Genomic DNA, 14,632 nt, shown 5'->3' on the forward strand with positions numbered 1-14,632 from the left:
GAACTCACTCAGCTACAGAGTCTAGAAATAAGCCCATTTCCATAACATTACACGTTACAAGCACGGACGGTAGGCACTGGCCCATGGACTGAACTGCTGAAGCAGAGTATATGCAACACAAAAACTGCACCTATTTTCAGTAAGAGAGACTCAGTGCACCTGCTTGCTCACTAAAGACCCATGCATCATACCTCATATCGGGGACCCTGGGATGGGTGGAAAGCTGGATGGGGCTTCTCCCTTTATCTGCCCACTTACCCCAGATACAAAAAATAATAATAATAACAATGGTCTTACCCACTTTCCTGTACCCCTTGACCCTTTGTGCCCTAATCACCTATGTAAAGATTATAAAATAATAGTTAAAAAAACAGAACCATGCATCAACAGCAAGAAACAGGGTCTTGTTTTGTCATAAACATTAAATACCTGCAGTCTCCCCAAAAAGAATGCCTTACAGAGCAGAGTGCAGCACCATCACGGCATAGGTCCCTAATGGAAGCTGGCCTGGCCAAGCTGTATAAAAAATGGGGAGCCTAGCAGCCCCAGCAGACAGTCCATGTCATATCACATTATATCAGACAGAGCTTCCAAAGATTTCCCAAAGGCAGAATCCTGACTTTTTATTCCAATACAGGAGGATTAACAAGGCTAGCTAGCAACTCCCACTATCTTCACACTAAATGATGCAGCAGGTTAAACCACCAGCAATCCCATATGAGCACCAGGTCAAGTGCCGCCTGCTTCATTCCCAATTGAGCTCCCTTCTAATGCACCTTGGAAGGCAGTGAGTGGACCCACAAGCTAGGTGCCTACACCCACGTAAGACATCTGAATAGAGTTCCAGGCTTTTGGCTTCAGCCTGGCCTGCCCCAGCCAATGTAGCTGTTTGAGGTGTGAAGCAGCAGATGGAAAATCAATGTTCTTGCTCATTCTCTCTCTCTCATCTTCCAGATGGAAGATCAATTGTTTCTCTCCCTCGCTAACTCTGCCTTTCAAGTAAATAAATCTCTTTTGAAATAACAAAAGAAATGGGCCTCGTGCGATGGCCTAATGGCTGGGGTCCTCGCCTTGCACACACCAAGATCCCATATGGGCACTGGTTTGTGTACTGCCTGCTCCACTTTTCATCCAGCTCTCTACTTGTGGCCTGAGAAAACAGTAGAGAATGGCCCAACACCTTGGGACTGTACCCGCATGGCGGTCCCTGAGCCCATGTGGGAGACTCAAAGAGGCTGCTGGTTCCCGGCTTTGGATTGGCTCAGTTTCAGCCGTTGGGGCCAAGTGGAGAATGAAGCAGTGAATGGAGGATATTTCTTTCTGCCTCTTCTTCTCTCTATAAATCTTTCTAACAAAAAAAGAATAAATTTTTTTTTGAAAATTGTATATAAAAAATAAACTTCCACTGTCAAACAACCATATCAGATAAAAAGGCTATTTCCCTATTTCTAAACTACCACATCTCTTTAAGTTATTGCTTAGTTTGGCCTAGCTCCTATTAAGATTCCTCAGTAGGGCCTGGCATGGTAGTCTAGTGGCTAAAGTCCTCCCCTTGCATGCCCTGGGATCCCATATGAGTACCAGTTCTAATCCTGGCAGCCCTGCTTCCCATCCAGCTGCCTGCTTGTGCCCTGCGAAAACAGTGGAGGACGGCCCAAAGCCTTGGGACCCTGCACCCACATGGGAGACCCAGAAGCTCCTGGCTCCTGGCTTTGGATGAGCTCAGCTCCAGCCATTGCAGCCACTTGGGGAGTGAACCATTGGATGGAAGATCTTCCTCTCTGTCTCTACTTCTGTCTGTAAATCTGCCTTTCCAAGAAAAATTTAGAAAATTGAAATTAATTGATCACCAGTGACTTTTAGTCCTTAAATGAGCATCTATTTCAGAACTATCCCCCACACAAAACTGTATACAGGTATAACCGCCCACTGCCCCCCCAGCACCACCCTGCCTGCAGCACACAGCTCTATTCTACATTTTATATCGACTTGATTCTATCTTGAACGAACTCTTCTTTTTTTTAATCCATAATACCAGGCTCTGACCCCTGCAGATGGAAAGGTACAAACAAGCAGCTTTCAAGCCTTTACTGCCTCCACCAAGGTGACAGCTCCCCAGCCCCTAAACCCCTCTTCCTCAACGCCTCCTTAGCCATTCTTCTATTCAGCCCCACCTACATCCCCATGGGATGGAAGAACATCCCTCGAACAAACCTCCACCTGCAGTTACCCGTATTACTACCCAGGACTGTCACCTGACTAAAAGAAAATCACACCCCTTCTGGCTACCAAGAGGTAAAACAGGGCTTGCTCACCATAAAGCATCCGAAGAACTTAACAGGAAAGATTTACATGTTAAGAATAATACTTGGACTTCATCCCATATAATTTCAAAAGCCAGTAAGAAACTTAATCTTGAAACAAGAATCAGAAAAAGCACACTTGGTTTAAGGACTGAGGCAATTTACTAATAGATAAGCTGGGATGTCCATTTGGCCTAGCAGAGAAGATCCCCACATCCCATGTCAGTCCTTCTGGGTCGGAGTCCTAGGCAGTAGCACGCCTCAAGCACGTGGCTTCCTGTCACCCAGGTGGAAGGCTGGGATTAAGATCCAATGCCCTGGAACTATGGCAGCCATTTGAGGAGTGAAACAATAAAGGAAGCTCTCTCTCTCAAATAAACAAATATGAAAGCCTACCCATAAAATAAGTTTTCTTAACATGATAAATCAGAAAACTAGTAACAAATTATTTGGTTTTGAATATAAACTCACAAAAGTAGCTCAGGGAAACGGGGGGGGGGGGGGGGGTCCAAAAAGACTCAGCCATGAAACCAAGGATCAAAAACTGCTTAGGCAACTCAGAGAATACATCTCTGCTTTTCAAGTTATTTCTTGACAGTTTCAACCACTATTAGACAGAATTTAGTCAGCTTAATATTTAGCAGGGCACCAAATACATACCTAAATAACACCTGGAAACTCAATACAGTCTGTCAACCCTCTAATGGCAGCACTAAGAAGCCAGACAACCCTAAACCCTCACATCAAACATGACGAACCACCACAAACTTCCTAAGAGACACGTACTAAATAGCTTTCTCTGACACCAGAGTCTATTTTGTGATCACCAGGATCCTGACAATACATATCCTCCTCAGAACCTTGCTCCAGCCTTCATGCTAGCAAAATGAGCTTCTCTGGGTCAAGGTTCCTGTCCTGTCTTCTTATAACTTGTGAACTAGCAAAGGTAACCAACTGAGTACTTTAAACCCCCAGCAGCCTGGATGTGATGAACCGCCCTCAGCCTCTCTACATCCACAGAGCACATTTTGAACTGTTTCTAATTCATCTATAACATGAACATGTAAAAAGAACATTAAGGGTTTTATGTAATCAGTGACACGATGCACTCCTAGACAGCAAAAACCTGCAAATATCCCAGAATGCTAACCAAGCTATCACTGTTTGGAAAACAATGAAAGAAACTCAGAGACAAGAGTCAAGCATCCCCTTTGTTCCAGCTTTTCTTTTTGTTTCTAATCTCTTCCTCATGCCTGACATGGTGATTAGCTTGAAGATACCTGAGAACAAATACTGCAAATACACTATCAAACTCTAATATCCCCCCTAAGTTCAAAGTAAATAACAACCCAAATGCCTTACCATCCTTGTTAACAGCAGTGACTTTGGCTGGGTAAAAACGACAGTCAGACCAGCAAGCAAGAACTTGCTCGTTTATTTGAAATTCCTAAAACAAACAAACAAAAAACCATTAGAAAATGAATTTTATAGAACAAACACTGTAACAGAATTCACCCAAGAGGCTAGGATGAAAAAAAGAAACAGCTGCTGAAAGGGAAGAAGATGTTTCTGCTGTCTCACACGGGAACCAGAACAATGGGCTGCGACACAAGGCCTCATCAAGCGGGACAACCTAACACAGCACCGCCCTGGGGATAACCCAACCCTACCCAGGATGCACAGTGAAAGCAAGCTCAGAAACCAGCACCAACAAAGGACACAGCGGTAGAGAAGCTGGCGGGGATGAGGCCGGCTCATCTTCAGGGAAGCAGCATTTATAACACCCACAATTTTAAGATCTTATGCCAAGACAGACTCTCACTTTTTAAAATTTAGTTCCTTATTTGAAAAGTAGAGCTACAAAGAATATGAAAAAGATAAATGGGGGGGGGGGGTTGTGGAGCAGATGAGAGAGAGATCTTCCATTTGATTGTTTACTCCTCAAACGGCTGCAATGGCCAAAACCAGGAGCCCTCCAGGTGTCCTTTTTGAGTGGCAGTGACAAAGTGAGAAGGTTCAGCAAGATTTCAAGCTGCCCAGTCAAGGTTAAAACCCAAGGCTGAATCAAAACCAAAACCAGTAACAATACCAGAGGTCTCAATGCTTATTTCTAAAAGGCTGAAACCAGGGACAGGTATTTGGCACAGTGGTGAAGACATCACTTCAGCAGCCCACATCCCCTGTTGGATGCCTGGGAGCAACTCCCTGCTCTGTTCCCAATGCCAGCTCCCTACTACTGCACACCCTGGGAAGCAGCCGGTGATGGTCCAGATGGAGCTGTAGGCTATTGCAGGTAACTGGAGAGTGAACCAGTGGACAGAAGAGCTGACTAGGCCCTTCTGTAAGAGATGACTTGGCATCTCTGACTTGTCCCTTCAAGCAAAAACAAAAATCCTTTCAGCAAACTTACATCATTCTGAATTCAGCAAAAGCTCAAGGCACAGTGAAGAAATTTAGAGAGCAGGAATGCTGTTCAACTGTTTTTTCAATGATATGAAAGACTTTGTATATGACAGGGTCAGTCAAAGTGGATATGACAGGTGGCAAAGTGGATGATACAGCCACCACCTGCAAATCCAGCATGCCATGGTGGTGGTGCCAGGTGCTGTCCTGGCTGCTCCACTTCGGACTACCTCTCTGCCAATAGTTTGGGAAAAGTTTAATCCCCCGCCACCTTCATGGATGAAGCTCCTGGTCCCTTGTTTTGCCCTAGTCTAGCAATTGGCATTGCAGTCATCTGGGGGGTGAACCAACAGAAGAAAGATCTCAAAAAAAAAAAAAAAAAAAATATATATATATATATATACATACACACACAAAAAAAACCCTGATTTTCTGAATAAATCTTTAAAAAAAGAAAACACAAGATTTTTGTATATGAAACCAGCAGTGTTCCACATGGAATAATTACTTAATAAATGGTCTAGTCCTTCACAATTCCTAGAATACTAGACACAATGAGTCTAAACTCAATCATTCAATCACTTAATCAACAATTATTTGTTAAAGATCTACTAGGGGTTAGGCAGTGTGCTGGAGACTAGGAACAGCAATTTCTTTTTTTTTTTTCTTTTTTTAATTTTTTAAATTGTTTTTCTTTGTTTTTAAAGATTTATTTATTTTTATTACAAAATCAGATATACAGAGAGGAAGAGAGACAGAGAGGAAGATCTTCTGTCCGATGGTTCACTCCTCAAGTGACCACAACGGCTGGAGCTGAGCCAATCCTAAGCCAGAAGCCAGGAGCTCTCCCGGGTCTCCCACGTGCATGCAGGGTCCCAAAACTTTGGAACATCCTCAACTGCTTTCCCAGGCCACAAGCAGGAGCTGGATGGGAAGCAGGACCACTGGGATTAGAACCGGTGCCCATATGGGATCCCGGGTGTGCAAGACAAGGACTTTAACCACTCCGCTATCGTGCCGGGCCCTGCTTGTTTTTACACAGCAATGCCATAAGAGATTAATAAGGTCATGGTTCATTGTTAAGCAGTCTTAACCAAATCAGTTTAGTTTGCCAAGAGCCCAGGTGCACCGGATCTCAGGGTCACAACCGTGGGCTGAACAAAGTTGGGTTCCAAGAGGTACCTTTCTCCACAACCAACACCAAAAGCTGAATGCCAGCTGCCTAACGGCTGGCCCCTCTCAATGTAGAACAGCCCAGATTTGTTAACTCACAGAAGATCCGTCCTCTTCATGTAAGCCCTCCTTCCTCAGCTGTATTTTTTCTAACGGACGTAAATAAGGACTGTCCCAGCAGAACCACTCATCATAACGATGATTCCAACGCTTGAAATGGATCAGCACTTTTCCTTCTTCGTAGTCAATGTCTTCTATGTGAGCTGGATACCTGAGTCAGAAAACAAAATTCAAAATCCCTTTAATACCACCCACAAATATCCAGAATGGTATGCTTGCACATCTCTTCACAAAGAAGCAGATCTAGCCAAGTATCACAGGCCTACCATTTAGAAACTATGTAACCAGATCTACTAACAAAGCAGAAAGGATAACAGACATATGGTTGAAATGCAACCTGGACATTCATTACTTTATAAACTATGCCACTAATCTTTCAGAGGGTGAGTGTTTGCTCTATGAGTTAAGACAACAGATGGTATGCCTGCATTCCATATACGAATGACGAGGGTCAAGAACTGGCTCTGACTCCTGACTCCCGCATCCTACGCATGCACCGGCTGTGGAGCAGCAGCGATGATGACACCAGAGTTTGTTTCCAGCCACCCTCATGAGAGACTCAAGTTGACTTCCTGGCGCCCAGCTTTGGACTCGCCTATCACAGCTATTATAAGGGACTGAGCCAGCGGATGAAGAGTTCCCTTCCCCACCACCCGTTCTCTTATATAAACAAATAATTTAAAAATAAATTAACGTTTCAGAGTCTATTTCCTCAAGTAAAGCATGGGAAGCATACATGACCGCGGTACAGCTAACATGTGATGATATATACAAAAGCATGTGAGAGGCACCAACTGCAAGTAGCTGGGCCCTTGCCTTCTAGCTGGGAGATGTGGATTGAGTTCTGGCTGCCAGCAATGGCCTGCTGCCATCTCAACTATGGCCAGCACTGAGGGAACAGAAATGAATGCTAATCTATGTTTCTCTCTCTCTTCCTACCTTTAAATTTAAAAAGTCAAGAACATTCTGTAAATTAGAACAACCCTATGACTCAGATTGTATCACAATTTCAATCTCAAGCATTCTGTAATCATATATAATGGACTACCTTGCAGCTGCTACAAAAACCAAGAAGAGGGGCTGGTGGTGTGGCACAACATATCAAGCTATTTCCCACAGTGCTGGCACACAAAATGGGTGTTCGTTCATGTCCTGGCTGTTCCACTTCTGATCCAGCTCCCTGCTAATCCTCCTGGGAAAGCATTAGAAGATGGTCAAATTGCTTGGGACCCACCGTAGGAGACCTGGAAGAAGTTCCTGGCTCCTGACTTCGGCATGACCCAGCTCTAGCCATTACAGCTTTCTGTGAAGTGAAGCAGCAAATGGAAGACCTCTCTGTCTGCCTGTCTCTATAATTTTACTTTTTCAAATAAATCTTTTTATAAAAATAATCCTGTATGTCATAACAGGAATGCTCTCCCACAGTGTACCATTAAATTATGCACAACACTGTGTATGCTAAAACAATACTGACTCTTAAAACAAGATGGAAAAACAATAGGCATTTACAAATTCCTGCATATATTCATGAAGTGTCTGGAAGGCTATGCAAGGAACTAAAAATGGGTACCTGTGGAAAGGTTATTTGTCAATTCAATACATGGGATCCCTCAACCTCCATTCCACCCTCCTTCCAGACTGAATTAGGGACACCAATAACATGGTTAGTGGCTTGATCCACACACCAGTCAGGACCTCTCGAACTCTCATCAGATTCTGACTAGGCCAAGCCAGGACCTAAAAAGCTTCCAGGTGATACTGATGCTGCTGGTCTACAACAAACAAGAGTCACAACTCCTTGAGTGCCACAACTACAGTACAAGTGGCAACAGGAGCAGTGGTGTCAGAGCTCCATCCAGCTTCCATCTGCTAATGCTAAGGCACAGTCACCCTGAGTTCTACACCTTGAGTCCTTGCAGAAACTGTCTCCATGCTAAGTCTTTTTGTAGTTAAAATATCCACACTGGTTTCCATTTCCAGCATTCAAAGCTTACTGATACAAGAACACTGTGGGGGTGGATGAAGCTCAAAGTAACGAGATTTTTATAGCATCACTTTCAATATCTTTAAATTTTCAACCACACAAATGTTTTGCTCATTCTAAAAATAAATTCAAAAAATTTTTAAAACTTATGTTTTATACAATAGTCTTTAAAATATAATCTATCAGATCTCTAGCTCTGGATTGAGAAAGTTTAGGTTCTATACTCTCTCCCTGCAACTTGGATTGGCATAATTTCCTTTCATTCTTTGTTTTTTTCAAACATTTACTGAGCACAAACACCATATTTTTCCTTTTATACAGCAAGATTGCTAGTTCCAAATTATCTGAGCAATTATTAGGACTGTCAATTGCCACAAATTTAAAAATGATTCTACTTGTCAAACTCAAATAGAAAAAAAAAAAAAGAAAGAAAAGAAAAGCCATGCAATATACAAATCACTAACAGACCTCTGGCGCAGTCAGCAAGTTTCACTATTTTATTAAAATCACATAAATGAGTTGACAAAAGTACACAATCGAAGGACATCACTGGCTTACTATAATTCACAGTGAAGTACACCCACAGAGGACTTGTGGGTGGGGCAGAGATTATCAGGGACAGATGCTTCCAATCAATAGCTTAGGCCAGTCATACTTTACTCCCCCTTTCATTCTTGTATTCAGCACCTAGTATAGTGTTATCCTTCCTAAACGAATAGACCTGCCTTCTTGATCTGTAAAAGGTGTCCTCTTCAATCCTACACTAGCCCCACACTCTTACAGCAGTTAGCCTGGCCTTAATCCATCACACCACCTTGCACACACCAGGCACTCAACCAGCGCTCACCAAGTAAATCCTGCTCTCCTGTTCCTGAAGGAACTGGGTCGTACCAAGCGTTCACAAACCACAGTAGCTCATTCCACTATCAGAACCTCCTAGGTATAAGCCCCAGCACCTCAGGTCAACACTGCTCACACAAGACCGACAAAGTACGTTTTTCAAAAGTCCTAGTATGACACTATGCATATATTAACTGCTCAAACATATGAACAGAAGGAATAGACTGTCCTGAAACTAATCTTCCTACTCCAATCCAATGACAGCTGCTATAAATACAAGATTTCTTGACAGCAGACTGGCTAACCACATGATCTGCCGAATAGTGATAAAACTGGAGGAGACATGAAAAGAATTCCCAAAATGTAATCTTCTCTGTAAAGAGGGGAGAAAGAGATGATATCTTGATCAAACACCTCTTGCCCCCTCATTCATTCACCCTATCAGAAGCTAGTAAAAATATCTCTTAAGCTTTATTTTTCACTTAAAAGGTGGAGTGTGAAAAAGAGAGTAATCTTCCATTGCCTGGCTGTCTCCCAAATGCCATAAGAACCGAGGCTTTACCAGTAAAAGCCAGTATCCAAATGAGGGATAGGGGGACATGATCTGCTGGAAGTTGGATTGAAAACAAAGGCAGGACTTAATCCTGATCATCGTAAGGTGGAATGCAGAAACACGTTTGAGCAGACATTAAATATCAAACTGGGAGCAGCGCGGTAGCCCAGCAGCTAAAGTCCTCGCCTTGAAAGTGTCAGGATCCCATATGGGCGCCAGTTCTAATCCCGGCAGCTCCATTTCCCATCCAGCTCCCTGGGAAAGCAGTCGAGGACGGCCCAAAGCCTTGGGACCCTGCACCCGTGCAGGAAACCCAGAAGAAGATCCTCAGGAAGCTCCAGCCATTGTGGTCACTTGGGGAGTGAATCATTGGATGGAGATGGAAGATCTTCCTCTCTGTCTCCTCCTCTCTGTATATCTGACTTTGCAATAAAAATCAATAATAAATTCTTTAAAATCTAAAAGAAATAAGCAAAACAAACACAACAAACTGCTGTAGTACTAAAGTTATACTGCTGCTTGTGGGGCCATATGGGCATCCAGCCAAGTCCTGGTGGTTGCACTCTGATCCCACTCCCAGCTAATGTGCCTGGGAAAGCAGCAGAGAATGGCCTTCCATGGGACCGTGCAGCCACAAGGGAAGCAAGCCCAGTGGAAGGTCTCACTCTTTGTATGTCTCCTCTGTTTCTCTGCCTTTCAAAATAGGGCCTGGCACAGTAGCCTAGTGGCTAAAGCCCTGGCTTTGCACACGCCAGGATCCTGGTGTCCCGCTTACCATCCAGCTCCATGCTTGTAGACTGGGAAAAGCCAGTAGAGAATGGCCCAGAGCCTTGGGACCCTGCACCAGCGTGGCAGACCAAAAGAGGCTCCTGGTTCCTGGCTTCAGATAGGCTCATGTCCAGCCATTCTGGCCACTTGGAGAGTGAATCAGCAGATGGATGATCTTCCTTTCTCGCTCTCTTCCTCTCTGTGTATCTGACTTTTTTAAAATGTTTTTTAAATAAATAATAATAATAAATCTTAGCGAAAAATTGTTAACTTGGAGCAGACATTAATGCACATAATGATTACATGACAAAATAACATTAGTCACTAAAACACTTTCTTCCAAAGTCCAAAAAGCATTTTTAGTGTTTTTATTGATCTAAACTAGATCAGAGTAGCTAATGTCAAATGAAAAGGCAAAAGGAGAATAAGAAACAGAGAAAAATCATCAAACCGAAATTAAACAGACATTTTCTGCATACCCACCCTAGGCCAGAAAACTATGCTAGGGTTCAGAAACACAGAACCAAACCTGTGACTGAACCAAACACAGAACCAATATCTGTGACTGAGATAGCACAGAGAGAGATAGACCCTGTTACTAGACCAGACCTTTCTATTCATCAAACATACCAACAATTTCCAACACTTAGTTATGTTTCCTTTAACTGCAACAGCTCCCTGCACCCATGATTTCCAGGTGACATCCTTACCTTCTGGCTGCCTGGTCCCTGACTATGTCATTTCAAGCCGACCCCACCTCCGGCCAGTCAGTGCCACTGTCCTGCTCGTTTCCATCACAGAATTTACATCAATCTGTACTCATTTCATTGGTTTCTCTACTTGTTTATTTCTGCCTCACCTACTACTGTCTTTTCATGAGAAATAAACATGCTTCCACAGGTACTAACAACTTTAGTCAGGTGTGCCAAGTATGCACAAAGACAACTTGTCAGGGTAGGACATGGCAGCAAGGAGAAGTCAGAGGAGGGCTGTGGACACCCTCCCAAGGCCACTCACAGGAACAGGAGCCCTGGAACTCAACGCTGCAAGATGCAGCATGAAGTGGTTTGGGGGAACAGTCCTGGAGGATGCGACAGGACCAAGCAGGAGTGAACAGAAACCGCAGAATCAGGCAAGAACACCGTGCAGTGTAATGCCCTATGGGACCGCTTCCAAGAGCAAAAACCCCTTGGTGTGACTGGCACGTCCCGAGGTCTTCAGGAGGAATGTTTCACTGTGCTTTTCCAGAATTATGATCATTTGCATTAACACCTCCCAGCTGGTGTGCACACCTTAAATAATATGGATATGCAAAATGAGCACTGTCATTATCAACTAGTAAAAAAACCAACTGGGTCCATCTCAAACACTTGGGGGCTAAAGTCTTCACCTTGCATGCACCGGGATCCTATATGGGCACTGGTTCATGTCCCAGCTGCTCCACTTTCCATAGAGCTCCCTGTTTGTGGCCTGGGAAAACAGTAAAGGATGGCCCAAAGCCTTGGGACTCTGTGTAGGCCCCGGTCTCCCAAGGGTTAACTCCACAGCTCAGCTGTTTCTCAAAGGTGTAACAGGAAGGGCAATCATGGCCTGATACATTTTTGTATGTCCTGACTGCAATTTCCCTCCTTCCTGCTTCCCCTTTTTGCATGTCCTTGGGGGAGCTTAGGTGTTGCTTAACCATTGGGAAGATCCTGGGAGGGGCCAAGCAGACTATATAAGAGAGTTCAACTTTGAATAAAGGCCTCACTTCACAAGAATGAGCCTCAGTGTGTTGTGTGTCTAGTCTGTCTTGTCTGTCTCATAATCCGAGTCCCTCCGCTCGACTCGGGGCTGGAAATATGTGGCGACGCGGGCGTTGCCAACAACTCTGCACATGTGCAGGAGACCCAGAAGAAGTTCTTGGCTCCTGGCTTCAGACTGGCTCAACCCTTCAGCCTTTTGGCTAAGATCAAGTGCAAACTGGCTCAGCTCCAGCAACTGCAGCCACTTAGGGAATGAAACAGCAAACATACCTTTCCCTCTCTCTCCTTTTCTTTGTAAACCTTTCAAATAAAAATGAATAAATCGTTAAAAAAAAAAAAAAAGAACCATAGTATGTGTTTGCAGTTGTTACCCTTGCATTGCATAACAGCTCTCAAACAGCAGGTGCAGAGGCTTTAAGACATGTCTGTAAATTTAATTGTCATTCCTTCAAGAGGCGGGGTCTAATTATTGTCCCCTTGGATGGGATCTCATTTCTAGCAAACAGAGCAGGTGGAAGCAATGCTGTCGGATATCCTAAATTGGCTCATAAAGTACACTGCTTCAACTCCCTTCTGGGTAGATAAACAAAAGGACAGAAAGGAAAAGCAACATGAGGGTCTGGCACATGAGTGTCTAGCACTTTCTACCCATCTAACTTTGGTCATTTCCTTAACTGTCCTATGCCCCTGCTGCCTCATATGTAAGGTAAGAATTAACAGAAGTATCCATGTCATAGTGTTGTGAAGATTAAATAAGGCATAACAGACAAAGCTACCAGATTTGTACCTAGTACACAGCAAATCACTCAGTAAATGTGAGACAGATGCATAAGAACATATGATTAACTTTTCATAGCCAAAGTAGCCCACTCATTTCCAAACTTCCTATAGGCACTTGTGTGATTCTTCTTCCTTCCACAGTATCTTAGTGTATTAATTCCCAACTCACAACAAACATTCAACACCTGTGCATGGAAAGCTCAGAAAAGACATGAAAGCAAGAAAAGAAGACTGAAAGTAGGCCTTTGACCTGGCAATGGAGATATCAGTTACAATCCACTGCAGTGCTGCATTAGGTTCCCAGCCCCAGCCCAATTCCAGCTCTCCCACTAACACAGATCCTGGGAGACAGGAGTGGTGCCTCAAGTAATTAACTCCCTTCCACCCACAGGAAAGATCTTGTCTGAATCCCCAGCTCCTGGCTCCAGTCACGACCTACCCCAGCCAAGTTTGGCCCCATCCTTTTTATGCACATAGGGCATAAACCAGCACACATTAGCTCACTGTCTCCCTGACACTCAACTAAATTAAGTAAGAAAAAAAATCCCTTCCAAAAAATGGTAAAACATGTAAGAACCAGAAACACAGATACACTTAGTACAAATAATCTCAAAGAAAAAGAAATACAAGGGACTGGCACCAGTATCCTATATGGGCATCCATTCAGATCTCAGCCGCTCCACTTCCAATCCAGCTCCCTGTTTATGACCTGGAAAAGTAGCAGGTGATGGCTGAAGTCTTTAGGCCACAGCACCCACATGGAAGACCCAGGAGAAGCTCCTAGCTTCCGATGGACCCAGGTTCAGCTGCTGTGGCCATTTGAGCAGTGAACCAGAGAATGAAAGATCTCTATCTCTCCTTCTCTCTATAACTCTGCCTTTCAAATAAAAATACTTTTTTAAAATAATCTTTTAAATAGGGCCTAGCACAGTAAAGTCCTCGCTTTGCACATGCCGGGATACCGTATGGGAACTAATTCATGCCCCAACAACCCCGCTTCCCATCCAGCTCCCTGCTTGTGGCCTGGGAAAGCAGTCGAGGACAGCTCAAAGCCGTGGGACCCTGCACCCATGTGCGAGATCCAGAAGAAGCTCCTTGCTCCTTTTAAAAAAAGAAACGAAAGAAAGAAATATAAGAGATAATAAAACTGCCTTAAAGCAACTGTTTTCAAGTATCTCAATACTAATAGCAGAGAATCATTTGCCCCTGTTTCTCTTCCTATACCCCAGAAACTAATCAACCTGCTTGATATAATTTCAAAAGGGTTAAATTCTTCCTGACAAACATTCAAAAAGGTTGGAATTCTGAAAACCCCTCTCTCACCTAGAGTCCTGATTGATGACCAAACTCTAGGAGGACCTCAACCCCACAAAGGACTTGACAGTTTCTAAGACATTTCCCGCATACTCCATTTGATTGACACAAAGACTAATTCCATGAGATCAATATTACCAAGGCATCTATAGTTGGAAGTCAATGTCGCAAGTCACAGGCAGTGACAGAGAGGGACAGCAATCCTTCAGCTCGTGGAATACATCTTTCTGAAAGTGCCTGAGATATTTCAACCACACAATACCACACCCAGAAAACAAGAGGGGTTGCTCACAACACAGGAGCCATCCAGTCCTAACTCTTATCTGCATCTTTTCATTCCTGATCTTTCCTCTCATCTTCAGACCAGCAGCAAGAGCAAGAGCAGCCACCATTAACCCTTTCCCTTCCTCAGACCCACCTGACTTTTTTCTCCCATAACTCCTTCAGAAGAAGGACAGGGGAAACAAGTATGAACAAGGGGTCAAGAATGGACGCCCTGTCAGAGAGACCCTATACCCAAGATGAAAGGAGGACATGCTCACGCTTCTAGACAAGTCTCCCTCCCTCATCCAAGAGTCAGAAAGCAGGAAAATAGCAGACAAGCCTCGGCTACCACTTCATGTCAGTGCTGGCAAAAATCCTTTACTGA

The 14,632-nt window shown here is 43.9% G+C and overlaps 1 protein-coding gene across 3 annotated transcripts in view; it reads right to left on the bottom strand.

Annotated features, from left to right (window-relative positions):
* PHF20 (PHD finger protein 20) overlaps positions 1 to 14,632 on the bottom strand; it is an 83,639-nt gene that overhangs the window by 46,469 nt on the left and 22,538 nt on the right. For 2 of the 3 annotated variants that reach the window (XM_040981540.1, XM_040981541.1), the window contains exons 3-4: positions 5,979 to 6,150; positions 3,666 to 3,750 (exon numbers count right to left, since the gene is read on the bottom strand). In XM_040981540.1, the coding sequence (XP_040837474.1) occupies positions 3,666 to 3,750; positions 5,979 to 6,150 (257 nt within the window). Of the gene's footprint in view, positions 1 to 3,665; positions 3,751 to 5,978; positions 6,151 to 14,632 lie in introns of those variants that run through there. The other variant, XM_040981542.1, reaches the window with a different exon arrangement.

Source organism: Ochotona curzoniae, unplaced genomic scaffold (assembly GCF_017591425.1).
Source record: "Ochotona curzoniae isolate NIBS_2020 unplaced genomic scaffold, NIBS_Ocur_1.0 contig_3520, whole genome shotgun sequence".
NCBI classification, from domain to species: domain Eukaryota; kingdom Metazoa; phylum Chordata; class Mammalia; order Lagomorpha; family Ochotonidae; genus Ochotona; species Ochotona curzoniae.